Source organism: Astyanax mexicanus, chromosome 14 (assembly GCF_023375975.1).
Source record: "Astyanax mexicanus isolate ESR-SI-001 chromosome 14, AstMex3_surface, whole genome shotgun sequence".
In the NCBI taxonomy this organism is placed as follows: Eukaryota; Metazoa; Chordata; class Actinopteri; order Characiformes; family Acestrorhamphidae; genus Astyanax; species Astyanax mexicanus.
In genome coordinates, this window is record NC_064421.1 from 11,071,592 (window position 1) to 11,087,055 (window position 15,464).

Sequence of the window (15,464 nt, forward strand, 5' to 3'; positions counted from 1 at the left end):
TAACAAGCTCTACTAACTGGCTGTGATAAATATTAATTCTTCCTTGAATCCCCATACAGTTCAGATCCACAGCTGCTGTATATGACTCCAGCGGAATATTTATATGAGCTCATGCCCCATGTGGCAGTAGAGAAGATGGAAATAAGTGCAGCAAGTGAAGTAGAAGAGGAATCGTGATTAGGGCCTTATGCTGGCCTCTTGCACTGACTTTCAGCAGCAGTAAAGAGAACACAATGGGGGTGCTGGCCTTTGAAAAGCAAGGCTCTGATACAGCCCATACTGTGTACACAGCAGGAGAAGACCACGGGAGACCTAATTGTGTGTGCACACAGACACAGTTGTTCTACTGTGAAGCACAATACATGCATGCATATTAAAAATATCCATGCATAAAAAAAAAAAAAAAAATTCATATTGCTCAAAAGAACCATGCACACAAAAGTCTAGAGCAATGTGCTGTTGGTTGGTAAAGTCGACGAAACCTATTTGGACGTATGTCCAAAAGCACTCTTAGACAATTTCTCTAAAAAAAGAGAATAAATTAAAGTGTTGTCTTGGAAATGTTGGGAAAGTTCTGAGGTATTATCTTGTGAGTAAGCTTAACACTGGCCAGCATGCTCATGGCAAGGCAATACGTTATTGGGTTCAGAGTTCGCAGTTGGATTAGTAGGTCTTAAATGTATTGAACATGTCATTTTTTTACTGAAATTAAATTTTGTCTGTGCAATCTCTGGCAGAAATTGCATCCACATTCAATGCAGAAGGTCCCATACACACATATACTTACTGGCGACTTTATCAGGTACACCTGTCCAACTGCTAACTAACTCAAATATCGAATCAGCCAATCACACGGCAGCAACTCAATGCATTTAGGCATGTAGACACGGCCAAGACGACATGCTGCAGGTCAAACCAAGCATCAGAAATGGGAAAGAAAGGTGATTAAAGTGATTTTGAACGTGGCATGGGTTGTTGGTGCCAGTTGGGCTGGTCTTAGTATTTCAGAAACTGCTGATCTACTGGGATTTTCACGCACAACCATCTCTAGGGTTTACAGAGAATGATCTGAAAAAGAGAAAATATCCAGTGAGCAGATACAGTTCTGCAGTTCTGCAAGGAGCAAACGCCTTGATGATGCCAGAGGTAAGAGAATGGAGAATGGCCAGTCTGGTTCCAGCTGATAGAACGACAACAGTAACTCAAATAACCACTTGTTACAACCGAGGTCTGCAGAAGAGCATTTCTGAACATCAGCACAACACGTCCAACCTTGAGGCAGATGATGAGCTACAGCAGCAGAAGATCACACCGGGTCAGCTGACCACTCCTGCAGCTAAGAACAGGAAACTGAGGCTACAATTTACACAGGTTTACCAAAATTAGACAATAGAAGATTGGAAAAACCTGGTTACCTGGTCTTATGAGTCTATGATGATTTCAGCTGTGACATTCTGGTGGATGGTAGGGTCAGAATGTGGCGCCAACAACATGAAAGCATGGATCCATCCTGCCTTGTATCAACGGTTCAGGCTGGTTCAGGTGGTTGTGCAATTGTGTGGGGGATATTTTCCTGGCACACTTTGGGCCCATTAGTACCGATTGAGCATCATGTCTCAAATGCCACAGCCTACCTGAGTATTGTTACTGACCATGTCCTCCAATCCCTTTATGATCACAGTGTACCTGCGCCATGTCATAAAGCGCCAATCATCTCAAACTGGTTTCTTTAACATGACAATAATAGAGTTCACTGTGCTTGAATGGCTCCACAGTCACAGATCTCAATCCAATAGAGCAGCTTTGGGATGTGGTGGAACAGGAGATTTGCTTCATGGATGTGCAGCCGATGAATCTGCAGCAACTGCGTGATGATGCTATCATGTTAATATGGATCTGAATCTCTGAGAAATGTTTCCAGTACCTTGTTGAATCTATGCCATGATTCAACGAATTCAGCTTTCTGCTTCTGTCTTCTGTCAAATCTTCAATAAACACTAGTGACCCAATGCCATGAAGGCCATGCATGCCAATGTCATCATACTACCACCACCATGTTTTACAGAGGATGTGGAGAGCTTTGTGATGAGCCATTTCTAGCCTTCTCCATACTTTCAGACTTGCTTCCTTAGATGATTTTTGATGTTACATTTGAGCCCATGAAATGAGGATTCTTTGTAGAAAAATGGTTCCTTTTCCTAAAAGCTTGATAGGATATTTTTGTTTGGCCATTTGAATTAAACCTAAAAGTCTACACATTAATCGCATTTCAGTTGTTTCATGGTATCTAGAGGCCATATAAAGATGATCATAAAGATTGTGTCGCTGTCCAAATATTTTGTGCCTAATTTTTTTTTTGGATTTGTAAATGCGCAATCTAAACTTCTGAACATCTCTGAGCACCACAGGGCTTGCATCTCACACAATCTCTAATACACACACACACACATACTCACAGACACACACACTCTTCTGAATAGTCTTTCTAGTCCCAGGCCTTACCCTGCATATTCAATGAGCCCAGTCTATGGGAGGATATACACAATGTCCTTGAGAAACTCTACAGCCTATTTCATTCAATCATGCGAGATGCTCATGCTAACAAGATCATAACCCTCCCTAGCTTAATTTAAAACAGCCCTCATAACCCCTTAATATTCAGTTTTTCTTGTTTTATGTATGTTTATGGATGTTTATAGATGTTTATGGATGTTTACGGGTGTTTATGATGTATGGTGCATATCCACAGTGCCAAAAAAGACCATAATTAATAGCAGATGGTCAAATGTATGTGGGCACCACTTGCTGTAATGATTGTCTTTTAATTTATTTAGTAATCCACTAGTACTTTACTTTACTCTGTGCACACACGCACACATAGGGTCTAGTCCCTGTACAGATGTGCTGCCAATAGAATATGACTATTTAAATCAGTATTGAGCAACAGTGTGCAACAGTGGAACTGCTGGTGCTTCTTCCAAAACATTGGTGATTTCTGAGTTAAGAGAAATGAAAAGAGGAAAAGACTTTTTCTAAGACTCTTGACACTGGATGTTTCAATCAAATCCATGAAGCAAAGCTTCACAATCTATTAGAAATTATTTCTTGGACAGCAGATAAGAAAGTATTTTTATTTCTTATTTATATCTATATTTTTCTCTCAATTTAGCTCTAGGCCAATTATTCCACCAATTCAGCTGCTAATCAGCTGTATATCCCCCATTACAGGTGACACCACAACACAAGACTAAGTGAAAGGGAAGTGCAGCGACTCGGTTCCGATACAACAGCTCACAGATGCCTTGTGCTGATCGACATCACCCTAGAAGTGATGATGAGGGAAAAGAGTGCCATCTACCCACCCAGAGAGAGCAAGGCCAACTGTGCTCTCTCAGGGCTCCAGCAGCTGATGGCAAGCTACAGGACTGGGATTCGAACCAGCGATCTCTCGATCATAGAGGCAGCGCTTTAGACCTCTGGATCACTCGGTGCAGGATAAACTCTTTTTAATACCCTTGATTTTGAAATACACAAGAAATGAGCATAAACTCACCAGCAGCTCCTGAAATACCGTTGCGGCCGGGGACGCTGGGGTCATGCTCCACGTCCTCCTCTTGGTTCTCTGAGTGACTGCTGTAGCCTCGACCTCCACCTCCAGCAGCGATGAGCAGAGGAACATACACTCCGTTCTCCACCTGAAACCATTAAACAGAGCTTGTACTAAAGCTGGACTAATGTTTAACTCTTGGAATTAAGTCCAAGCTGAGGAACAACGACTGTAATCCACCCACAACATTTCTATATAAAACACTAAACACTATATAACAAGAGTACATCAATTAACAATACTTATGACTGAATTAATAAACTTTGGTAAATGGTTAATTAATGTCTCAACTAATTATTAATTTCCACTAGTTAAGATATTACTTAACATTGCTATTTTTAATGCTTAAGAATGTTGTTAGTCCTGTTAATTAATAATTAATGGACACATAAAAAAATTGTGATGATTAATAATGCATTGACTAGTGTCAAAAATGTATCTATTAATTAGCGTCAAATGTAACTTGAATGTTTTTGCCATGTTCATTTATCATTTCCCCATGCATCCATCCATCCCTCCTCTGTCTATCCATACATCCATACATCCCAACCTTCATCCCTCCATTCATTCATCTATGTTCCCATCTATCCATCTAACCCACCTATTCATCATCTATCCTTCTTCCATCCATCCATTCATTCCACCATCCATCCATCTACATCTATCTGAACCTCCTTTCATCCCTCCACCTTTTCATCCATCTATACATCCATCCACCTCTCTATCCCTCCCTCCCTTCATCCATCCAATCTGCCATCCAATTATTCTTCCATCCATTCATCTACTCTAACATCCCACCATCCACCCATTTCTTCATAGCTCTGTCCATCTTTCCATACATCTATCCAGTACCGCCGTCCATCGATTCATTCCTCCCTTCCACCCAACCATCCTTCCATCCAACCACTCATAGCTCTGTCCATCCATCCATTTATCTATCCATTCATCTACTCATACCTCCCTCCATCCATCCACATTTTCATCCATCCTTCTCCCTATCCATTCAACTATTCCAACTTCCCACCATCCACTCATCCATCCATCCATCCATGTATCCATTGCTCTGTCCATCTTTCCATTCATCTATCTATTCATCCATTCAAACCTGCCTTAATCCTTTCACATATTCATCCAACAATCCTTCTTCTATCCATCCATCCATCCATCCATCCATCCATCCATCCATCCATCCATCCCAAGCCCCCTCCCTCCATCCACCCATTAGTACATTAATGTGTTATGTTTTAGAGTGATGGGATATAATATATTCTTTTGTTTCTCTAAAAAAAGAATTTTAAATAGATGATTCTTTAAAGAACCTCCACATAATATAATGCTTTTATTCCATTTACAGTTTTTTGTCTTGGAAAAAAAAAAACCTAAAAAACCCACTGAGGAATGTTTATGTGTAAACAAATAGCAGAATCATAGAGATTTCACCTTAAAAATGTAGGTAGCCCCGCCTCCTCCTCCTGCTCCCCCTCTGAGCATGCTGGTGCTGTTCGGAGGGCCTTTCTGATCCAGACAAACCTGCCTCAGAGGCTCCGCAGCCTGAGAGAGAACACAGGCACACAGAGATGAACAGGGAATTCAAAGACGCATCACATTTCTTAACTTGTTGTGTTTACAGCCGCTGCTGTTCTCCTGCGCTCCTCCTGCTGATCTGCTGCTCTAATACATGCTGCTGTTTCTGTTTCTGTACTCCAGCCTCCTCTGTGCAGAAACCACCGCCGGACAGCTTGAGAAAAAACGTGTAAATCCAGCTTTGTACTCACTCTGGGACACGCGTCTTCTCCCTTCTGTCCCACAAGGATGAACAGCACCTCGTCTTTTAGCAGCTTGAAGTCTGCTGTGATGTAGACGCCATGCGATCTGAGCGTGCTCAGAACACTGCGTCCACCTGCCGCACCGTAAGCCGTGATCCTGAATCAAACACACAAATTACAATTAATTACAATTAATTAAAAACAGCATCTCTTAATCAGTTAATACTGATAATACAGGACTTTTGTTTATCTTTTATTTATTTATCTATCAATCCATCTGTCCATCCATCCATCCATCCTTCTATATATATATATATATATATATATATATATATATATATATATATATATATATATATATATATATCCATTAATTCATCTGTAACTCCCTCCATCCATTCATCCCAAGCTGCTTGTTATATCCATCCATCCCTCCATCTTCATCCATCAATCTATCCATTCCTCCCTCTGTCCATTCATCCATGAATCCATCTCTATATCCATCCATCCATCCCTCCCTTCCTCTGTCTATCCATCCATCCATCCATCCCTCTCTCCATCCATCTGCCTGTCCATCCCTCACTTTGTTTATCGATCCATCCATCCCTCAATCCATTCCTCCATCGCAACCTTCTACATTCATTCATCCAACCCTCCCTCCATATATCTGTCAATTTATCCATCCTCCCTTAATCCATATTACCATCAATCCATCTATCCATTCATTCACCCATTAATCTCTCTGTCCATCCATTCATCCCTCCATCCCTCCCTCCATCCTCCTTCCATCCCTCTACCTGTCTGTCCATCCCTCCCTATGTTAATCGATCCATCCCTTAATCCACCCCTACCTCCCTCCATCTATCTGTCCATCTATGCATCCTTCTGTTCATCCATTTGTCCATCCATCCGTCCCTCTGTCTATCCATCAATAGCAATTAATCTATTAATCTATTCATCCATCCATCCATCCATCCATCCCTCCCTTTATCCACCCATATATACCTCCATTCCTACCTCCCTCCCTCCTTCTGTCTAGCCATCCCTCCCTCCATCCATCCTTACAACTCTCTATCTGTTTGTCCATCCCTTACTTTGTTTATTGATCCATCCATCCCTCAATCCATTCCTCCATCCCAACCGCCTACCTTCATCCATCCAACCCTCTCTCCCTCCATCCATCTGTTGAATTATCTATCCCTTCCTTAACCTATTTTACAATCAATCCATCCATTCTTCCTTGCTTCTGTCTATTCATCTATAAATTCATCCATAACTCCCACCTTCCCTCCATTCCAACCTCCTTGTTCCATCCATTCATCCCTTTACCCATCCCTCTCTGTCCATCCATCTGTTTGTATCCAGCCCTTCCTCCCTCAGTCTATCCATCTATCACTCTCTTTCTCATCTATCCTTACATCTGTTTGTCCATCCCTCCCTTTGTTTATCGATCCATCCTTCCATCCCTCGATCCATTCCTCCATTCTACCTTCATCCATCCATCTCTCCCTTAATCTATCTGTCGATTTATCCATCCCTCCCTTAATCCATTTTTACCAGTAATGCATCCATCCATTCATTTACACATTCGTCTCTCTGTCCATCCAGTCCTCCATCCATCCCTCCTTCCATCCATCCTTCCATCCCTCTAGCTGTCTGTCCAGCACTCCTTATGTTTATCGATCCATTTATCATCCATCCGTTAATCGATCCCTCCCTCCATCTATATGCTCATCTATGAATCCCTCTGTTCATCCATTTGTCCATCTGTCCCTCCCTCTGTCTATCCATCCATCTACTCATCTTCATCCATTAATCCCTCCATCCATCTATCCCTCCATTTATCCACTCATCTATACCTATATCTGTTCCTACATCCCCTCCCTCCCGCCTTCCCTTCCATTCATTCATTTGGCAATACATCCATCCATTCAGCCATCCATCCTTCCCTCTGTCTCCATCCATTCATCCATAAGTACACTAATGTGTAAAGTTTTTTGTGTAAAGTTTCAGGTATGGACAGTAGGGTTTTCAATCTAGTGAGTATTTGATTATTTTGAAAATGCACAAAAACATGGGACATTTCATTCATTAGGTTTATTAAGTTCTGAGGACATGTAATATTCCTAGATCCACAGTCCCTTATGTGTGTCCACCTGGGGGAGTCCTGTACATTACAGAGGGCATTATCACCCACAGTGGACAGCACAGTGCAGTGGGTGGTAATGGCCATGACCGGCTCCATTTAGTTAGATTTGTCCAGGCCAAAGCTCTTGATGCATGACAGTGCATCCCTTTAAAAATAGCTCTATATTGTAAGTGTTTTGTTTTAAGCCAAGAGCTCATTTTTAGTACTATATATTATCACATAATTCCCTCCAGAGCCTTAATGCAGCTTTAAACTTTTTTTAATCTCATCATTTCCTCAAGCTGCTTCATGAGGAGCCTCCTGGGATGCTTTTACAACAGGCTTAAATATATATTCCTTATGTTGAATGCGCTTCATATGGTGAGCAATTATTGCCCCACTTAAACCCCCCCTGGGTGAAGGAAGAATTCCAAAAATGTGTACAATAAAGTTTATTACTTGTTCATTACTGTTGTAGGTATTGTTATTTGTGATCCTTAATTTCAAAATATTACCAGATATAATGGAAAAGATCATATCTATGCCATTTGAAACAAGCCTAAGTAACACATTTTAATATTTCGGTAACACTTCCTATGAACCCTGTATTCATAATGCCTTATGAATGCATTCATAGTGCATTATATACAACATGCATAATACCTTTATAATGACTGTAATAAGCCTGTATAATAGCTCATAAGTACTTACAGCGACATTCATAACACATTAGAAACTACAAGTATAAGGGTTTATAAAGAAAGGGCTTGTGATGACTTATAATATCTGTTTATAAGAACAGTGTAAAATGTAGTGTTGTAATGCACTACAACACAGATTTGATATATTTTGGTATAATGCATTATAATATCTTAAATTAAGCTTTTATATAAATGCGTGACACATTATAAAGCCTTATATACCGTTATTACTAACTTTAAGTGAAGTAAATGTTCTTCTGCCTCACTATAATGTCTTGACAGTAATGACTGTATATAAGGCTTTATAATGTGTTACGCACTTATGTAAAAGCTTGATTTGTAAAATCATAGCTGCATATTATAAAGCATTATACCAAAACATACTAAATCTGTGTTATGGAGCATTACAACACTACATTGTACACTGTTCTTATGAATGGATATTGTAAGGCATTATTATAAGCTCTTTCCTTATAAACCTTTATACGTTTAGTTTATAATGTGTTATGAATATTGCTATAGATTTATTGGTACCACTTTATAATAAGACTACCTTTATAAAGGGTTTATAAATGGTTTATAATTAGTTCATTAATGGGTACTGATTAGGTTGTAAATGCCTTCTAAATCATTAATAATCAGTTATAACACATATGTAGAAAGGGCAACAATTTAGCAACATTTACAACCTAATTAGTAACTATTAGTAAACTAATTGTAAACCATTTAAAAACCCTTTATAAAGGTAGTCTTATTATAAAGTGGTACCGATTTATTATACAGGCTTATCACAGTCATTATAAGGTATTAAGCATGTCACATAATGCATTATAAATGCATTTATAATACATTATGAATACAGGGTTCATAGGAAGTGTTACCAATATAAAAAAAAAACACAAAATATTAAAATTCTTCCTAATAATCAAACTGCACTGATTTAAATAGATTTCAATTGCAAAGTAAAAAAGAAAATAATATATTTTTTAAAGTCACACAGTTTCTTTACTCACTTATTCATGCAAGACCATAAACCTTTCCGGAATTCAATCCGGTTAGCCCCGCTGCCCTTCTAAAGTGGACATTACTAAGAGTTAGACCACCTCACCAATTTCCCTGATTACTCTGGAAATGTGTTTTCTCATTTCTCAGCTTCTGTAGACGCCAATTAACCCAGCTGCCTGGCTCCGTTCGATCTGAGGCTGGAGCTGAGTCTAGAAGGAATGAGTTCTAGTTTAATCATCAGTGAAATGACTGCTAAACAATTTACTGAGGAGATGGAAGGGTGGCTCTGACTGTGACTGTGTGTGTGTGAGAGTGAGAGAGAGTATGTGTGTATGTATATGCACACTGCCCAAAAATTGTATATATACAGTACAGGCCAAAGGTTTGGACACACCTCTCATTTAATGTGTTTTTTTTTATTTTCATGACTATTGTAGATTCTCACTGAAGGCATCAAAACTATGAATGAACACATGTGGAGTTTTATGTAAAAAATGAGCTGTCCTCCACAGTCACCGGACCTGAACCCAATCCAGATGGTTTGGGGTGAGCTGGAGCACAGAGTGAAGAAGGCAAAGGGCCAACAAGTGCTAATAAACACCTCTGGGAACTCCTTCCTTCAAGACTGTTGGAAAACCATCCATTTCAGGTGACCACCTCTTGAAGCTCATTGAGAGAATGATGCCAAGAGTGTGCAAAGCAGCAATCAGAGCAAAGGGTGGCTATTTTGAAGAAACTAGAACATAAAACATGTTTTCAGTTATTTTTAAGTACAAAACTCCACATGTGTTCATTCAGAGTTTTGATGCCTTCAGTGAGAATCTACAATTTAAATATTCATGAAAATAAAAAAAATGCATTGAAAAAGAGAAGGTGTGTCCAAACTTTTGGCCTGTACAGTATGTGCAAAAGTTTTAGGCACCAAAGCAAATTACACTAATCCGTTTATCTCAGCAATATGAGAGTTTTTACCTAAAAAAGGACCACATATGATTTAAACAGATGCCAATAAACATACATAGTTACAGTAAAACACAACAAGGAATTCTCATTTTTAACTATAAGTATGTTATATCCTGTGAGCCAAGCTGAAGAACAAAGTGTAAAGATTCCAGATTTCTCCTGGATGATTTCCCTCAGCTAGCATGTGTGAGCATATGTTTAGTTCCGTCAGCAGCTCACCTGGTTTACCACATTTACTAATTTACCAAACCAGGTGTTGATTAATATGATGAGAACTAGAAATAACTCTATTAAACTCAGATGAAGAGAGATTAGCAGATGTTTTAACCCTCTCATGCATGAATTATAATAAACTCAGTCAGGATTTTTTTTCTAAGTGTTTTTATACATCCTTAGGGATGTAAAACAAGGTTTGAAAAAAATATATATTCTATCTTTATTCGATAAAGAAATATTTATCTGTCCACTCAAGTGTACTTCATGCATTTTTTGTTGTAAAAAAACACAAATGTAATTCAGTTATACAGTTGTAATATGGTATTCTGTTGGAATAGTGGAACTGAGGAGGATATTGTGACACAAGAAAATGTCTCTGAACCGTAGAACCTTATAGAATCTTGATTGTGACTGGTATTATCATACTGTATTCTTGTCAAGTCTCTGAACTGTTAAGTGAGCATATTCTCTTATAGTATTTTATAGCATGTATCATATTTCCTGTCAAATCATGCTTGTTGCTAATTTCTGAAACTATTTTCTATGATGGTTGCCAAAGCATACAGGGCACAAAGCTACAAGACACTGCATGCAGATGTACTTGGTTCTTCGTGTGCTGGCATTTTATACTTTCTTGAGCTGGGGCCAGTGGTTTCCAGGGGCATACTGGATATTGGGGTGCCCTTAGTTTCAACAGCCTCATCTCCTTCATCTCCGTTCCTCAGCCTCAACTCCCTCAGTAACATTTCCAGACTCACCTTCACTATCACTGCTTGACCCTACTTCTCTGCTTGCAACTGTCTGTACTGGCAGACATTCCTCAATTAAAGAAGTTGATTTACAGCCAAAACATTAAACAATATGAATTATTTTAAAAACAACACTGGAAGTAATTGACATTGCATAAAAGTTGAAAAATAGCTAATGATGCATGATGTACAATTAAGTGGACAGATGATTAATCTACAATTCCCTCAAATATAAAATCAAAATTTCAAAAATCTTTACATAATATGTCACCTTAGATGTTACTTGATGTAATTATATATTTTTTTACCTGCAGTGATATAATTTTATAAAAGGTAGAAACAAAAATAGCCAAGGTGTTTGGTGGTTTTCCCTGTCTGCCGGCCATCTTGATTTCATTGACTTCTTTTTCCCATTACAATGACCAACCAATGGGATTTTTTTGTATAGGATGATGCAATAGCTTCCACTACAGTGGACTATATGCAGCAGTGCCCAAAATTGCAAGCATATTTAAAGAAAAAAAAATTTTAAACAGCTGTACACTGTAGTGACCTCTATGCATGAAAGGGATATGGAACACAGGGCTGTAAAAGCTCTGCTTTTTGTAAAATTGCTGTTTGCATTTATTGTAATGCTGATGTTTTACTGAGCTAATAAACACTTACTTCACAGATAAGAAGCTTTTTCTTTGCTGAATTCCCTCAGGTGCCCAACACTTTTGCACAGTACTGTATATATATATATATATATATATATATATATATATATATATATATATATATATATATATATATATATATATATATATATATATATATATATATATATTAGCATGTGAAATGTTCTTAAATCTAGTGTCAATCTCTGAAATGTCTCATTTTATGAATATTGTAAAAAAATATATAAGCTTTATTAATTAGTTATACAATATGAACAAAATATATAATGTGTGGTAATATGTGTCCTGATATTAATAAATAAATAAAGATATTAATTAGTGTAAACTCTTTAAAATGTAAGCGTTTATCTTGAGTGCACTCATTTTCTCCAGGCTAAAATGTAGATGGGTGTGTGTGCTCCTTTACTGTGGACCTCTACCTCACTCTACATCACTCTACCTTACTCTGCCTCACTCTGCCTCCAGTCTTGTTATGTCATATACAGTAGGCACAGTCTGCAGTGTGTAAAGCTCCCTCTGTTGCTGCATGCTGGTAACGCAATTTGTTATTGCAGCTCTTTTTAAAGTGTATATCGTGAAAAGTCATGTCACAATAATAATATAAATAGGATTTATCTTACAGCCCCTATTTCTAACTTAGGCTAGATCCTCTGATCCTCAGTGGGAGGCAATAGTCTGTGGGGGGCAGGAAATGGCAAGTCAAATTCTAAGAGAGGTATTAAAACCATGCAAAAGATGCAAATATAAAAGTTTATAAAATATAAGAGTTTGGAGGCAGTGAAATAAGTGGCGTTACCTGTAAATTCCAGTTTCTGGAACCCTCCACATCTGAATGCCCCTCAGCACTCCTTTCGTCCCCACAGTCACGTTCACGTTGGCGTTACGGTAGGCATTGGCACACTGAGAAGGGGTAGGGCCTTCTGGTCCTGAGGCCCCACAAGGGTGGAAAAACCATTTCATGGCTGCAAAAACACACACATAAACACTTATTACTATGACCTCAATACTTATTCTTATCTTATTTACAATTTCTATATTTCTGTATAAATGAAATGGCAATATCAACAAAAAAAGTTAAATTGTTTACACTGTAAATCACATTTTTAGAACTCCGTTTATGACACAACAACTGCAAATACTAGTTCTTTCATCGCAGTTAAATTGAATAATTAAGAGTAATTAATAATAAGGTTAAGACTACTTAGACTAATAAAATATAAAAAAGGCACGTGGGTTATAAGGCGCACTATCAATATACGTCCGTTTTCTGCTATGTAGGGTGTCAGTATATGATGATATAAGTTTATACTTCCCAACATCTAACTACAATCAGATTTACTCTACTTGGATGGAGCAATTTATTTGAATTATTTTTTTTGTTATCATAAGAAGCCGGAATGAAAACAAGCTGAAATACATTTTTTATTTAATTGTTTTTCCCTTTTCTTACAATTTAGCTAGGCGCTAGGCTAATTGTCCCACCCATTCATTTGCTACTCAGCTGTATATCCCCTTTCACTGGTGATGCCACAACACATGCCTCCTCCGACACAGGTGAAGTCAGACTCCGCCTCTTTTTGAACTGCTGCTGCTGCAGCATTGCTGAGTAGCATCACAGCACATTTGGAGGAAAGCGCAGCGACTCGGTTCTGATACATCAGCTCACAGATGCCTTGTGCTGATCGACATCACTCACCCTAGGAGTGATGAGGGGATAAAGCACCATCTAAACACCCAGAGAGACCAAGCAAGACCAATTGTGCTCTCTCAGGGCTCTGGCAGCTGATGGCAAGCTGCATGACCAGGATTCAAGCAGTGATCTCCTGATCATAGTGGCAGCACTTTAGACATCTGAACCACTTAAAAAAATTCTGTTTTCAAAATGTAAGAAGTAGAAGTATTTTAATTCATGACTTTAACTTCATTACTTGACATTTCTTGACATTTCTGGTTCTAGTTGGTTTGCAGCCATAAGCTGCCCACTCAGATAAGTGAAAAAAGATTAGATTAGATTAGATTAGATAATACTTTATTGTCAGATCCATGATCTGAAATTTGTTTTGCATAAAAACAGTAGCTCCGTTACAACATCATACATTAACAACACAACATATAAGGGCACAAACAACCATTATAAAAGGGGAAAAAAGAAAAAAAAAAAAAGAAAAGGGGGTACATTAAATACATAGTTCGCTCGCATCATCTCGCTTCATAAAGATCTTGTATGATTATAGATTAGGCTCCCGGTTCAATTTAAGGATTGACTGGTGCACGAAAGAGTGCTTCAGTCTGACTTTATTAAACCGCGGAACACTGTATCGTCGTCCCGATGGGAGAAGTACATATTCGCTGTTCAGAACATGATTAGCATCAGAAAGAATGTTTTTAGCTAACCGCATTGTGTTGTTATGATAAGCGGTCTCATACTGACCTTCTAAACACTGACCCACAATTTTTGAGCAAACTTTGATCAAGCGTTTCAGTCCAGACTTTTCAGATAAGGACAAGCAATTGTACCACACAGCATTACAGTACTGCAGAACACTCAAAATAACAGCAGTATAGAACAGTAGGAGTATCTGCCGAGTAGCTCCAAAAGATCGGAGACGACGAAGAAAATAAATTCTTTGTTTAGTTTTTTTACAAATATAGTCCATATGCTGCTTCCATGATAAGGTGGCATCAATCATTACACCAAGATATTTATATGACTGCACCTGTTTGATTATTTCATTATTAACAATGGTGGGGTTTATAATTAAAGATTTTAAACTAAACACAATTTCTTCTGTTTTTTTTTGTGTTTATTTCCAGAGCGTTGTTTTTGCTCCATATAGCAATTTTATTAACCCCTTGTTGGTGCAGGTCAGAGCCGTCTGAGTCGGTTAGTAAAGTAAGCAAAACAGTATCATCCGAATATTTAATAACATATTGATTTTTTGTGGTTAAACGACAGTCGTCTGTATATAAAGTAAAAAGCAAAGCAGAACTCACACAGCCCTGAGGTGCACCAACATTGGTCAATATAGCAGAAGAAAGGGTCTTATTCACTTTAACAAGCTGGACTCTGTTTGTAAGGAAAGAGGCATACCAGTGAATCAGATAGGGGTTCACTCTCAGATGGTACATTTTTGAGAGTAAAATATTGGGTTGTATTGTATTAAAGGCAGATGAATAATCTAGAAAGAGAGCTCTTACATAATTGTGAGGTTTATCTAGATGTTTAGTGATAATATGAACTAATGTGGCAACAGCATCTTCTGTGCCACAACCTGTTTTATATGCGAACTGAAATGAATCCAGTTTGCCATTGGACAAAGTTATTTGAAGATATTTTAACAGGAGTCTCTCTAGAGCTTTCATAATTACTGAAGTTAGGGCTATAGGTCTATAATCTTTATGTTCTTTTGGATTTTGAGTTTTAGGCAATGGTTTTATATATGAAGTTTTCCATACTGTTGGAACTGTGTGTGTGTCGATTGACAATTGAAACACTGGTTGCCAAGCTGGTGCCAGCTCTGCTGCAAAGTTTTTCAGTATAAAAGGACTAAACTGGTCTGGCCCCTCTGCTTTCCTAGTATTAGTGTTTTGAAATATTTTCCTAACTTCATCGACAGTAATATTAATTCTGTCTAATGGTCCTGGTTGA

The 15,464-nt window shown here is 38.3% G+C and overlaps 1 protein-coding gene across 1 annotated transcript in view; it reads right to left on the reverse strand.

Annotated features, from left to right (window-relative positions):
* alk (ALK receptor tyrosine kinase) overlaps positions 1-15,464 on the reverse strand; it is a 797,750-nt gene that overhangs the window by 49,390 nt on the left and 732,896 nt on the right. The window contains exons 12-15 of the mRNA XM_049464193.1: positions 12,612-12,777; positions 5,383-5,530; positions 5,048-5,158; positions 3,554-3,695 (exon numbers count right to left, since the gene is read on the reverse strand). Of these exons, the coding sequence (XP_049320150.1) occupies positions 3,554-3,695; positions 5,048-5,158; positions 5,383-5,530; positions 12,612-12,777 (567 nt within the window). The remainder of the gene's footprint in view (positions 1-3,553; positions 3,696-5,047; positions 5,159-5,382; positions 5,531-12,611; positions 12,778-15,464) is intronic.